Here is a 14950-nt window from a genome sequence, read left to right as displayed (position 1 = left end):
GGAGATTATTTGATTAGCGTCATAGTCTCGGCAATGAAGGTTGCACTTCAATCCTTAAGCTTCAATAAAAGTCCTTCAACAACTTTCTCCAAGTAAGTTAATCTTCCTACACTGCATTACAGACACCAAATTTCCAATGAAAGTCTAGAGTTCCAACCCACCCAAAACACAAGGTGTTTTCTTTTGCCCCTCAATCTCTCCCAGTTACTAACTTACTTTCTGATGCTACCTTGAGATGCCTGTTGCATGCATGGTGTCATTTCAAGATTTCACGTATCAGAAACAAATTAATATATTTCCCCCATCCACTTTTCTTTCCATGCTATCAGCAGAATTAGACTGTGGACATACAGGGACAGTCTGGCCTCTCCCTCCACCTCACTCCTGAGCAGAGCTGGACTCTGGAGGACACTGGTCCAGCTTCAGAGGGATGCTTCTCTTTTCTCTCTGCATTGGAGATGGGACAATTCCAGCATCGTTTTTCCACATCAAAATTTATCGCTGGGATTAAAGACTCCCAGTTAAGAAGATAGATGTTCATGGATTTTGTAAATGTCTCTCATTCTCATTCAGAAGTTCATGTCATACCTAACATTTTTTAAAAAATGAAAATATTATCTTTATTTAATTGGTTGAGTGATTGATCTGCTTATTTACATGGGGTGGGCGCAGCTTCTGCATGATGCATCCAGCTCATGGGCCGGTAGTTTGACACCCCTGGTCTAAACATTTGATCTAACTTCAAAAATATTTATAATAGCTGGAATATACTATAGCTAATAGTAAATAGGTATTCTTAGCCACGTGGGTATATCAACCACTTTCATTAAAAGAGAGATAACAATCCATCAATTGTAGAACAAATTTTTGAAAACCATAACATGAAGTTGAAATGGGGTTAGTTTAATCAAATGGGAGACTGTCTTTGAAATATTTTATGATTCTTAATTTTCTATTCTTTTCGTTCTTTTTCTATAATAATATTATAGAATATTGCAGCATTTTTGGAATAATGCTTGTGATTGAGGAGATGAAAAGTATTATCATCAAAGGCAAGTTAAATTATATTTTCATCAATGTGTTTGTACCTGCAGATCATCAACCAAATTTTATTGGAAATTTGTGCCCTTCCTATTTGCCATCGAGGACGTCAATCAGCATAGTCAGCTCTTTCCTAACATCACCCTGGGTTATAATATCTATGAAAATTTCTTCAAGGTAGAAATGACTTCAGAGGCTTTGTTGGACCTGCTTTCAGATGGGGAGGCCAATGTCCCCAATTACAGGTGTGGAAGGCAGAGACACACAGTGGCTCTTCTGGAAGAGGCAGAGACTGGCATCTCCATCCAGATTTCAACCATGTTGGGCACCTACAAAATCCCCCAGGTTTGTCTTTCTTTGGGAGACTGTTTTCAGTCAAGCAAGTTTCAATCAGTGCTCAATTGCTGTAAATGAAAAGTGAAGTTTTATTATGGAAGTGAGAGGAATTACATTTTGCTTGTTACATTTAAAGTACCACCATCTTCCATTCCTTTCAGATCAGTTACAATTTTGCTTCCCGAATTCTGTGGGATAAAACTCGCTTTCCTTTCTTCTACCCGATGCTCCCTGCTGAAGGAGTGCAGTACCCAGGAATTGTCCAACTGCTACTTCATTTCAGATGGACCTTGGTTGGTCTTGTTGCTCCAAAAACTGACCAGGGGGAGAGGTTCATGAGGACGATGTCTTCTTTGATGTTAAGGAATGGCATTTGTGCAGTTATACATCAAAGCTTTACACTAAATGTTGCTGAAATGAATATAAAATTACAAGAATATTATAAGTGGAGAATAGTCAATGTCTTTGTTTACGGTTCAGAGGCTAATTCATTCACAATAGGAATGATAATTGTACAAGGAGGACTTCAACACATTCAGAAAGATGTTGTAGATAAAGTCTGGATCACAACAGCTCTGTGGGATCTCAGCCTTGATTTTATGTTTAGTGTCCATTCCTTGAAACATGTTGGTGGGATTTTTTCCTTTCTGATACAGAAAGGGAAATGGACAAACTATGATGCTTTTACGATCATTGTCACATCCATATTTAACTTTTTGGAGAAAAGTTTTACATGTTCATCCACTAAGGATGCCTTTTCGGTGAAAATCTGGAGACGGTGCAAAGAGAGAGAAGAACTGGAGCCTCTCATGAAGGAGGAGATTGATCAGATCCTGGCTCTAGACAGCTACCTCATTTCCAACACTATTTGGGCTTTGGGAAGGTCCTTAAATTTAGCTCATATGTCCACATTCAAGAGATCAGTGAGGAACAGGGGGGTGAAGGTGGAAGCTCCAAGACTGAAGCCATGGCAGGTATTTCTTTCCCATTAGATGTATTACCTCTGTGCATGAGAAGCAGTTATTGAAGTGAATGCCTTGGTTACTTATTCTGAAAAACTAAATTATCTTGAAAGTCAACTTCAACATAATTTGAACCTTCCATGTCCTTCACTTTCCTTTCCATTCCCTTTGATCCTTGTTTTGTAATAATTTCCTGCTGTTTTTTATGCTTTTCAAAACAACTACATTGACATCTTCGTTGTTCAGTCATCCTTTTATCTCACACTGATGAGTTCACACATTAGACTGTTGAAGACAATCAGGTAATTCTCTCCAACCTTGGAAAGGAATGTCTTAGCATAAAGGAAGAAGATGTGGACTAATAACTTTGGATTATCAGTGATACATCCCATGGTAAGTCAGTGGTCTTCCCCAGAGAACAACATGGGAAAGTAGGAAATGTGGAACTCCCCAACTCAGTTGGGGAAGTAAGTATATAAAACAATTCTATATCAGCACTTCTGTGATAAAGCAATGGGAAGAGGAACATGACCAGATGCTGAGACACCTGTCCATTACAACCATTGTTCTAATTTACAGCTATTATTACTCCTATGATTATTGATACTCTCCTAAACAAGTTGGATACAGAAAATAGAATCTAGTATTTGAAGACAGAGAGAGAAATATTCAGATCCCTCCCAGCATCAACCAAAGCGGTATTTTCAAAGAATGTCTAATGTCCTTTTTAAATTCTTCCTTTCCTTTCCAGCTTAATTCCTTTCTTCAAGGCTCTCAGTTTTACAATCATTCCATAGAAGGAGTATATTTGAATGAGAAAGGAGATCTGACAGCTGACGTGGACATTGTGAACTGGGTTGTTTTCCCAAACAAATCTGTCAAGAGAGTTAAATCTGGGAGTCTAGAAAAACTGACATCCCAGGATTTCAAATTTTCTGTTGACCAGAAGAGTATCACACAGTTAGAAATGCTGAATAAGGTGTGACAAATATTTATTTTTCTTCCACAACAACAGGATTAAACTTTTGGGATGGGAGGGAGCTTGTTTTGAGTTTTCATGTCAGCTGACTAAGCTGTCAAGAGTGCAAACTTCTTATTTGCTGACTATTCAGCGGGCCATGAAAAACATAATCTTCAATATTGATAAAACTGTTCATTGAATTTGTGGAAAAAGAAATAGATTGAGCCAGTTAAATAGAAAAGTTCATTTACTTAGAAAACCAAAAGGTTCATCCAACATCCCCCTGGTAAGGTTAACATTTAAATTGAATATGAAAGTCTAAATCTGTAGTGTATGTGAAACATTAGAAGGGAAGAGAAACAGTGATGGAATATGCAATCGTGTGTTTGATGAACTTCAATTTTCCTATTGGCTTCTAACTAGTCAAAGCTAATTCTTGGAACTGAAGATCACCAACTCCTTCTTTGTTCGACATTTTTTTGAAACTATAATCATTTTCTGGGCATTTTCCCTTTCTCTCTTCAGACACGTGCTCCTTCCAGGTGTGTGGAAAGCTGTCGTCCTGGATTTAAGAAAGTGCCCAAGGAAAGGAGACCCATCTGCTGTTATAACTGTCAATTTTAATCCAAAAAGCTTTTATATTTCTGCAAGTCCACCACATATATGTGGAGTCAAAGCAAATTCTTGAACTGGAGATCACCAAATCCTTCTTTCTTTGACATGGTTTTGAAAATAATTTCATATCCTGGATTTTTCACCTCTCTCTCCTCAGACCCTGCCTCCTTCCAGATGTGTGGAAAGCTGCCATCCTGGATTCATGAAGGTGGCTCAGGAAGGGAAGCCCATTTGCTGCTACGACTGTCATCCTTGTGCAGAAGGCACCATCTCCACCATGGAAGGTGCGTGACACCAGACAAAAGAGGCAGACTTTTGGGAAGACCATAGATCATGATATTGTTCATACCATCGTTTTTAAAAAATAAAAAAAAATCATTGTTAATAATTTATTACATAATGAGTGATAAGAAATAAACTTGGAATTCAAATTGGCAAATTATTAAAAAAAGGGTGTCTGCTTTCCTGGCATGGATGGGAAGATGAAGAAATAGGGGATTCCATCAGCCAGGAAAATGGCTGTCCAGACAGAAGATCTGACAACCTAACACCAGAAGCTAAATTAATCGTGAAATATCATCGAAAGAATCCTAGGTGGAAAGCGCCACTGAGACTTTGGGTCCAAATCTCTACTCCTTCCTCTGCTTGAGATAGGAGTTTCCAACGATCAGTTCTCCATGTGGCTGGGCAGCAGACTGCTTTGAATTTCAGCTCTAAAAGGTAGTTCATAGAATATTTAATAATCTAATAATAATTTAATTTGTATACCGCCCTTCTCCCGAAGGACTCAGGGCAGTGAACAGGGCAATACATAATAAAAACAGGATACAAAGATTAAAAAGTAATTAAACAACAATGCCCGTAATAAACTAGTACATAATTAAAAGTTTAAACCGATTTATAAAACCCAACCCCATCCCATCAGACCAGGCCAGCTTGTTCAAAAAGGAAGGTTTTGAGATCGCACCGGAAGGAGCGAAGGTCGGGGGCCGTCCAGAGCTCAACCGGCAAGCGGTTCCATAGGTCTGGCGCGCCCACAGAGAACGCCCTCCCCCTGGGGGCCACCAATCGACATTCTTTGATCGGAGGCACCCTGAGGAGGCCCTCTCTGTGGGAGCACACTGGACGGAGGGAAGTTGACGCCGTCCGCAGGTGTTGCCGTAGGTAATCCGGACCCATGCCATGTAGGGCTTTGTAAGTCATCACTAACACCTTGAACCTCACCCGGAGAGCAACCGGCAGCCAATGCAGCTCGCGGAGCAAAGGTGTAACATGGGAGTATCGGGAAACCCCCAGGACAACTCGCGCGGCTGCATTCTGCACCAGTTGAAGTCTCCGAGTGGACTTCAAGGGCAGCCCCATGTAGAGAGCATTACAGTAGTCTAGACGAGAAGTCACGAGTGCATGAGTGACTGTACGCAAGGCATCCCGGTCTAGATAGGGTCGCAACTGGCACACCAGGTGAACCTGGGCAAAGGCCCCCCTAGTCACAGCTCCAATATGCTCTTCCAAAGAGAGCTGTGAATCTAGAAGGACCCCCAATATGAAATACAAACAACGGAACTTCTGAAAGCGGTCACACCTCATTCTGGGAATTTATGGGACAGAATCTCATTTGCCTTTGGCACTTTTTCTTCCTCATTTTCTTCCTCCCTCAACCACTGCTGAATGCTGCTCTTCTCCACCCATATTCATCCATCCCTTCACCAGTTTCACTCTAATGAAGAATGTGATGGAAAAACATGCTCTACAATAGATGTTAATCTTGCTCTTTTCAGATGCTGAAAAATGTACCAAATGTCCAGCAAACCAGTATCCCAACATCAACAGAGATGAATGTATACCTAAGATTGAAACTTTCCTATCCTATCAAGAAAATTTGGGGATCATTCTAGCTTCCCTTGCCTTATTTCTGTCTTTGATAACAGGATTAGTATTGGGAATCTTCATTAAATTCCAAGAAACTCCCATAGTCAAAGCCAATAACCGGGATCTCTCCTTCATCCTCCTCATCTCCCTCTTGCTTTGCTTCTTGAGCTCCTTACTATTTATTGGCCAGCCAATAAGAGCCACCTGCCTTGTCCGACAAACAGCCTTCAGCAACATCTTCTCAGTTGCCATTTCTACCGTCTTGGCCAAAACAGTCACTGTGGTGTTAGCTTTCTTGGCCACAAAACCAGGGAATAAAATGCAGAGATGGCTGGGGAAGAGCCTGGCCAACTCCATCATCCTTTCTTGTTCAGGTGTCCAAGTTGTTGTGTGCAGCATCTGGCTGGGCATTTCTCCCCCATTTCCTGATTTGGACACATACTCGCAGTCTGGGGAGATCATTCTTCAATGTAATGAAGGTTCTGTTGCCATGTTCTACCTTGCCCTAGGCTATATGGGCTTCCTGGCTGTCATCTGTTTCATGGTGGCTTTCTTTGCCAGGAATCTACCTGGGGCCTTCAATGAAGCCAAGCTCATCACCTTCAGCATGCTGGTTTTCTGTAGTGTCTGGGTATCCTTTGTACCCACCTATCTTAGTACCAAAGGGAAGTATATGGTGGCTGTGCAAATTTTCTCCATCCTGGTTTCAAGTGCCAGCCTGTTAGGCTTCATTTTTATCCCCAAATGTTACATTATTTTCCTAAAACCTGAACTGAATACAAAAGAATATTTGATGTCAAAATAAAATAAAAATTAAATTATTATATCCAAGGCACTGTCTGATGGGATGAGAAGACTTCACCTGCATCCCATCCCACTCTTAGCTCTCTTAGTATGGTTTTAGTATAGTTTTTAATAATATTCTAATTCTGTGTTGTTTTAATGTTTTAACTATTTTTATTTTTTCTAAACTGCAAACTGCCCAGAGTTACTTTGTAGGGGAGATAGACTGCATAAAAATGTAATGAATAAACAAAGTCAGTTAGAAGTGATGAAATTTCAGGAAATTCTGATGTGTGTATGTGATTTTAAAAATAAAAAAAACCTTGCAACTTCAGAAGCATCGATCTTTACTTCTGTGCAGAAATAAAATACTGAATTTGGCTCAAATTCCATTGGTATAAGGAACTCAGTGTTGGCCTGGCCCAACAGTCACATGATAGCACTCTGGGTGTTTAGCAACTAGTTCACCTTTATGGTCATTTGTAGTGGTCTGCTGTCCCATGATTTTGATTTTCAATGTTTTTGGTCAGATGATTTAACCATGCATATTAATAAGTAAATGAACTCTGGTTACTATAGGTAATGGAGCTCAAGTCTCTTCCTATGTCTGCTTTCCTTCAGAAGTCCAAAAGGAAGAAAAATTAAAACAGGGAATAAATTATCTCCCATAAATTAAGAAGTAGGGGCTATTTGAAAATTCCACACACCAAAAGAAAATAATTTCCTACTGCAAATTTGAATTGTTCTAATAAGATAATAGACTGTAGCCTTATATTGCTACATATTGAATAAATGTAATCAATTTCAATCAAATAATGTTATTTTTGCATTAGTGGCAAATGCCATGAACACCAGCTGGCAGTCAAATGCCACAATCCCAAATCCTTAATCTCTACTGACATCGACACCAAGCAACATCAGTTTGATTGGAGCAACCCTAAAATCATAGGCCACACTATCACCCACTAACTTGTGAGTTCATCGAAGCCTGGCACTCCACAAGCAATTCCATCAATAGACACATCTACCTACAACCAGCCTATGAATCCCTCAGAATCCAAATCAACCGCACAGCCAGCCAGAGACAGCACCGACTCTCAACCAACTCATGCAAGTCCCCCTCCCACCAGCAGTTCACCTTCCAATGATCCTGACCTGATGTAACCTCCCCCTCGCAAGACCCATCACAAGCCTCTCACTGATGATTCATACCAGACTCATTACAAGACCCTCACTTGGCAGTTTGGCGGGTCAAATCCCGAGTTCCGCGTAGCAGAGTGAGCACCTGTTACTCATCCCAGCTTCTGCCAACCTAGCAATTTGAAAGCACATAAAAGTGCAAGTAGAAAAATAGGGACCACTCCGGTGGGAAGGTAACAGCGTTCCGTGCGCCTTTGGCGTCTAGTCATGCCAGACAAGTGCTGGCTTTTCGGCTTTGAAATGGAGATGAGCACTGGCTCCTAGAGTTGGAAACAACTAGCACGCATGTGCGGGGAATATTGTTTCCTTCTTGCTGTCCAAACATGAGTGAGAAGGACAAAATCAAGCTACCAATAAAGAAAATCACAAAGCATACAGTAAAGTTGCATCTCTGGAACTAAATGTGGAATTGCATTTTTAAAAACTAACTCCAACAGCACCTTCTCTGGTTTGAACAGTGAAATAATTCTTTCAGAAGAATCAGACTTGGAACAGACAATTAAGATGATGAATCCACTCATTTTCTCATTTCAAGAAGCTTAACCAACAGCTGGAAGACCATCCAGCATTTCAACAACCCAGTCATCATCATCATCATCATCATCATCATCATCATCATCATCATTATTATTATTATTATTATTATTATTATTATTATTATTATTATTATTATTATTATTATTTATTGGATTTATATACCGCCCTTCTCCTGAAGGACTCGGGGCGGTGTACAGGGCAATTAAAACACAATATACAATATACACTATACAAAGTTAAAATAAATCAAATTAAATTAGCCCTAATAAGTAAAACACATTCTAAAAGTTTAGAATTAAAAAACTTAAAATCCCAATCCCTTAGTCCAGGCCGGCAAGCTCAAATAACGAAGTTTTCAGGTCGTGGCGAAAGGAGCGAAGGTCAGGAGCCATCCGGAGCTCAACAGGGAGTTGGTTCCAGAGGGCAGGCGTGCCCACAGAGAATGCTCTCCCCCTGGGGGTTGCCAGTTGGCATTCCATGGCCGACGGCACCCTGAGGAGGCCCTCTCTGTGGGAGCACACAGGACAATGGGAAGTTGACGCCGGCAGAAGGTGCTCCCGTAAATGTCCAGTAGATCAAACATCCAAACAACAAGTGAGATCATGGTTTTCCAAAGATTAAGACTTTCCGTTCCTATCAGGAAAAATTGGGGGTTATCTTGATGTCCACTGCATTGTTCCCATGCTTCATCTTGGGGATCTTCATTAAATTCTAGGAAACTAAGAAGTTTAAATTATATCTACAGCATTCCTCTGGTCCACTAGTTTTGTCACTTTGTCAAAGAATGCAATAAGGTTTGTCTGGCATGATCTGTTTTTGACAAACCCATGTTCACTGATTTGTTGTTTGATTATCTTTTCCAGAATCTTCCCAGGTATTGAGGTCAGGCTGATAGGTCTGTAGTTTCCTGGATCTATTTTTTCCCCTTTTTTGAATATGGGAACTACATCAGCTCTCTTCCAGTCCTCTGGTAGTTCCCCAGTGCTCCAGGATCTTTGAAAAATATAGTTCAGTGGTTCTGAGATCACGTCTGCCAGTTCCTTGAGAACCTTGGGGTGTAATTCATCTGGTCCTGGTGATTTGAACTCGTCTAGGGTGGACAGGTGCTCACTTACCATTTTCTTGCCTATCTTAACTTGCGTTTCTATTCTGTTTTTTATGGCACTGGTTTTGGTAGGTTGGACTGTTTGTCCTGGATCAATTAAAATTCAGGTGTCAAATCCTTCCATGGGAAAGAGGGAACTCTCATGTCTTTATGACAATTACTCCCTTCCTTTTGAGATTTAAATCAGAGATACAAACCAGATCTCTTCCCCCCTTCCTTTGTTGTTTTAGTTCAAAGGTTCTCCCCCTGGTCTTTGAAGACAGCCTCCTGGCAGTCTGAATAAACATCCTTGCGCCTATTAACATCTTCTCTTCTCCTCCTTGGAAAAATGTCAGAATCCAGTGGGGTTGTAAGATTTTTAGAACATACATATAGGATTTTATGAATGGGATATAAATGGATTCTGACATCTAGATTATGACACCAGCTTTTAAATAAAGGAGGGTTCTAATGTATGTCTGGCCTGAGAATACCCCATGGTTGCCAAGAACTCCATGAATTCCTGAACCTTATCTGATCTATTGTGGAGGTTGAAGGCCTCCAGAACAAACTAGCTCCAGCAGTCTGATAAAAGATATCACTGGGCAGCCAGGCAGCTGTTATACCAGTAGGATCATCACCTTGTCTCTAAAGCTAACATGTTTGTACATATACCTTAGATTTCATAAGATTCAATGATATGTGGGAAAGACTTTGGAAGATGGGCCAATGAGATGCTGCTTGGGAACAGTCAGATAAGAGGCAGCATGGACTGCAACCGCAAAGTGAATGGAGGAAGGAATTCAGAAGAGACCCTTTCTAAGTTTTCAAGTTGTTAAGGTGATGGCAGGAGAATTGCACTATCTAACTTGCAAGATTCTGTTAATGTGGCTTTACAATAAAGCAGAAGTTTATCAGGCTACGTTTCCTGACTAGTCTACCTGGTAAGGCCGTCAGGAGTAGAGTCAACAGATTCTCATGATCAAGGCCATCCCTTTCTACTTTTCAAACAAGGCAATATTACTTGCTTTGCACAACTTGGTTTCAGTAACACATGCTGGGTCCATTGCATCATCTATCACCAAGATGTAGATCAAGGTAGACGTTTTGCAAGCAAATCCATCATTAGGTATCAGCACACTGAGGCCATGATCTTCAGAATTTCAGTCACTTGGACCACAGAATGGAAGTCAGGATCAACACTAGATTAGAGGTGCACATTGCCCTTTTAAGACCCATCTAATGGTCTCCACTTTGCCTCCCTTGATCCAATACTAAAGGGATGCCTACTCCTCCCTGGTTGATCAATCCCTTCTGGTTTTCAGCCAGCATGGAGCCTTCATATGCTCAACAATCCCATCCAAGTACAGTACTGTGAAAAAGTGTTAGGCAGTTGTGCAGAAATGCTGCAAATTAAGAATGCTTTCTGAAATGGAAGTGTTAATAGTTTATGTTTCATCAGTTAGCAAAAGGAAAAGTAAAGGAACAGAGGAGAAATCCAAATCAAATCAATATTTTCTGTGAGCCCCCCCCTTTGCATTTAAAACAAAATAGTCTTCCATGAGAGACTTCTCTTGTGCTTGGGATATTCTCTTAATCGAGAAACCTATTTTGCTTTGACTTGATTTCCTTTGTTGTTGTTAGCTGCGAAGTCGTGTCCGACCCATCGCGACCCTATGGACAACGTTCCTCCAGGCCTTCCTGTCCTCTACCATTTTCTGGAGTCCATTTAAGCTCACGCCTCCTGCTTCAGTGACTCCATCCAGCCACCTCATTCTCTGTCATCCCCTTCTTCTCTTGCCCTCAACCTTTCCCAGCATTAGGCTCTTCTCCGGTGAGTCCTTCTTTCTCATTAGGTGGCCAAAGTATTTGAGTTTCAGCTTCAGGATCTGGCCTTCTAAAGAGCAGTCAGGGTTGGTCTTCCCTAGGACTGACCGGTTTGATCGCCTTGCAGTCCAAGGGATTTCCTTACACAACAGCTACTCTTCTCACATTCATGACTCTGGCAGTTTAAAATTAAAACAGTAACAGTACTAAAAAAAATCAAACAATGCAAACATTAAAACCAATTAAGTCATTAAAAGCCATATGATATACTCATTGGGAGAGCATAGATACTCAAGATTAGTACAGCCATTTTATGGGTTCCACACCTTACTCTGAACCCCAGGCAAGATGGCAAAGCCTTAGTCTTCTGTTCCTTCTGGGAGGCTAGTGAGCACAGGGCCAACCTGACTCTGGGGGAAATGATGTTCTGTATGGTGGGTGAAATAGCAGACACAGCCCTCCCTCTATCTTCAATCTCTAGTGGATTGGACCTGCAACAAGCTTCTTCTGTATGACCTGATGGGATGGATAGATGTCACTGGAGAGAGATTGTCTTTCAAATAAACTGACTCAGTGTCATGTAGTGCCTTATAGTTTAGTACCAATATCTTGAATTGAACCTGGAAACACACCAGCTACCAATGCAGCTCACAAAACAGAGGTCTAACATGCAGAGATCTATTTGCACACATAACTGCTTGTATTGCTGCATTTGTCTCCAACTGAAGCTTCTGAATATGCTTGAAGGCCAGCCCATGTATTACTGTCAGGACCCACCCCAAACCACGTCTTAGGAAGACAAAATTCTTGGAGTCAAGTCTATTCCAAAAAGAATCTTTAATATGACATGCTTGGTTGTAGGAATGAGACAGGACTTAATATTATTCCATGAACTAACCCTTATATAGAGTTCCCGGTTAAACCCCCCTTAGCCCCATTTGGTCAGTCCCCCATCCTTTCTCTCGTATCATCCCTCTTGTGGGAAAAAGGAACTTAGGACCCTTCATGTTTATTGCTGTCTTCCATGACAAAAGCCAGATGCTAGCCCCCCCCTTTTGTTTCCCCAGTTCAAAAGGCTTCTCCTTTCCTTTGAAATGCCTAATACCGGTTCAATACACATCCATTCTCTTCTCTTCGGGAGATGGCAGAATCCATGGAATAATGTTTTAAACATACATTTATGAATATGATATAAATGGATTCTGACAATTACAATATATTACAGCCCGTATTAGAGCAATCCATATCAGAGGTGACCTGAGTATGAATGACTGATCCAGGAAGGGACACAACTGGAACACAACTAGAAGCTGGGCAAAAGCCTTCCTAATCACAACTGCCACCTGCTCTTCAAGCAGCAATCAGGAGTCCAGAAGGCCCTCCAGATAGTGAATCAGGCCTTCCTGGGGAAGTGCAACTCCATCCAAAACAAAAAAAGGTAAGTTCCTAGATCCAAGTAGTCCCAAAACTCAAAGCTGCTCAATCTTGAAAGGGTTGAGCCAAAGCCTGTTTTTCTCTATCCAAACTCCAACAACCTCCAGGCACCAAGACAGGATGTTGGCAATATTGCCTCTTTTGCCAGCAGCAGAAAGGCATCATTAGGTATAATTGGGAACCTCACCCCATGGCTATGGATGATCTCACCAGGCAGGTTTATGTACTGTAGATATGAAAAGCAGTGGACTTTTCTTTCTTTCTTTCTTTCTTTCTTTCTTTCTTTCTTTCTTTCTTTCTTTCTTTCTTTCTTTCTTTCTTTCTTTCTTTCTTTCTTTCTTTCTTTCTTTCTTTCTTTCTTCTTTCTTTCTTTCTTTCTTTCTTTCTTTCTTTCTTTCTTCATATTCTTTGTCTTCTTTTGAAAAATATTACATAAATATCTATGGTTATATCTGTGAGGGTCTGCATAGATTCTTTTACATAATATGTTGGGTTAAGAATCCTCCAGGTTCACTCACACTCCAAAATTATAGCTCAGGTAAAGTTTCAGGAAGAGAGACAGTTTGGAAACTGGGACATTGTGAATTTTAGTCCTGTATTAGCCACAATGCCATCTGGATGATCTTTGTGGTGTACCACAAAGTCAACCACAGATCAAGACCAAATAAATTCACTTTGATGGGTGTCTTTCAAATAAACTGACTCAGTGTCATGTAGTGCCTTATAGTTTATTACCAATATCTTGAATTGAACCTGGAAACACACCAGCTACCACTGCAGCTCACAAAACAGAGGTCTAACATGCAGAGATCTATTTGCACACATAACTGCTTGCATTGCTGCATTCAAACCCATGAAACTTATTTCTCCTGCTACTGGGTTCTATGCAGGCATGATCTCAGAGATCTTTGGGGCCAAGTTTATTTATTTATTTTATTTATTTATTTGATTTATATACCGCCATTCTCCCAAAGGACTCAGGGCGGTGTACAGGGCAACAAAAATAAGAATACAGGATACAAGATTTAAAGTTAAATGATTGTGCCCAATGTAGTAGGTTAGTTAAAATAATGTTAAAACCCAAACCCATCAGGCCAGGCCGGCTTGTTCAAATAGATAAGTTTTTAGATCACGCCGGAAGGAGCGAAGGTCAGAGGCCATCCGGAGTTCAGCCGGTAAGCGGTTCCAAAGGATTGGCGCACCCACCGAGAATGCTCTCCCCCTGGGGGTCACCAGCCGGCATTCTCTGACCGGTGGCACCCTGAGGAGGCCCTCTCTGTGGGAGCGCACAGGACGGAGGGGTGTTGAGGCTGGCAGTAGGTGCTCCCATAGGTAATCCGGACCCACGCCATGTAGGGCTTTGTATGTCATCACTAGCACCTTGAATTTCACCCAGAAGGCAACTGGAAGCCAATGCACCTCATGGAGCAGAGGTGTAATATGGGAGTATCGGGAGACCCCCAAAAGAACTCGTGCAGCTGCACTCTGTACCAGCTGAAGCTTCTGAGTGGATCTCAAGGGCAGCCCCATGTAAAGAGCATTGCAGTAGTCTACACCAGAGGTCACACGGGCATGAGTGACTGTACGTAAGGCATCCAGGTCCAGATAGGGTCGCAACTGGCACACCAGATGAACCTGGGCAAAGGCCCCTCTAGTCACAGCTCATATATGATCATCTAAGGAGAGCTGTGAATCTAAGAGGACACCCAAATTGTGAGCCTTATCTATGGGGGGTAATAACTCACCCCCAATAGTAAGAGATGGAATAATCTGAACTTCCTGAGATGCCGGTATGTACAGCCATTCAGTCTTGTCCGGGTTGAGTTGAAGCCTGTTCTTTCCCATCCAGACCCGGACCGCTTCCAGGCAACGGGACATCATGTCGAGGGCATCACTGGGGTGGTTTGGGGTCGAGATGAAAAGCTGGGTATCATCAGCATACTGATGATATCCCACTCCAAAACCACGGATGATCTCACCTAGTGGCTTCATATAGATGTTAAATAGGAGTGGTGAGAGGACCGACCCATGAGGAACTACATAAATGAGAAGTCTCGGGGTCAATCTCTGCCCACCCGCCAACACAGACTGTGAATGTTCCAGAAGGTAGGAGGAGAACCACTGGAGAACAGTGCCTCCCACTCCCAATCTCCTGAGACGCCGCAGTAAGATACCATGGTCGATGGTATCAAAAGCCGCTGAGAGGTCTAATAGGACTAGGACAGAGGAACAACCCCTGTCCTGAGCTCGCCAGAGATCATTCATCAGAGCAACCAATGCCGTCTCCGTGCTGTGTCCGGG

General features: G+C 41.7%; 1 protein-coding gene across 1 annotated transcript in view; it reads left to right on the top strand.

Annotated features, from left to right (window-relative positions):
* Window positions 1-3962: 3962 nt before the first annotated feature.
* The window catches only part of LOC310633309 (vomeronasal type-2 receptor 26-like), a gene marked incomplete at its 3' end in the record, with an annotated part of 68393 nt that continues 57405 nt past the window's right edge, over window positions 3963-14950 (top strand). Inside the window, exon 1 of the mRNA XM_083351010.1 lies at window positions 3963-4199. Within this exon, the coding sequence (XP_083207136.1) occupies window positions 4118-4199 (82 nt within the window). The 5' untranslated portion in view covers window positions 3963-4117. The remainder of the gene's footprint in view (window positions 4200-14950) is intronic.

The sequence above is a fragment of the Vipera ursinii genome (genome assembly GCF_947247035.1).
Source record: "Vipera ursinii genome assembly, chromosome: 2".
Taxonomy (NCBI): domain Eukaryota; kingdom Metazoa; phylum Chordata; class Lepidosauria; order Squamata; family Viperidae; genus Vipera; species Vipera ursinii.
Note: the sequence above shows the minus strand (reverse complement) of the source record. Positions and strands in the feature narration are given on the sequence as shown.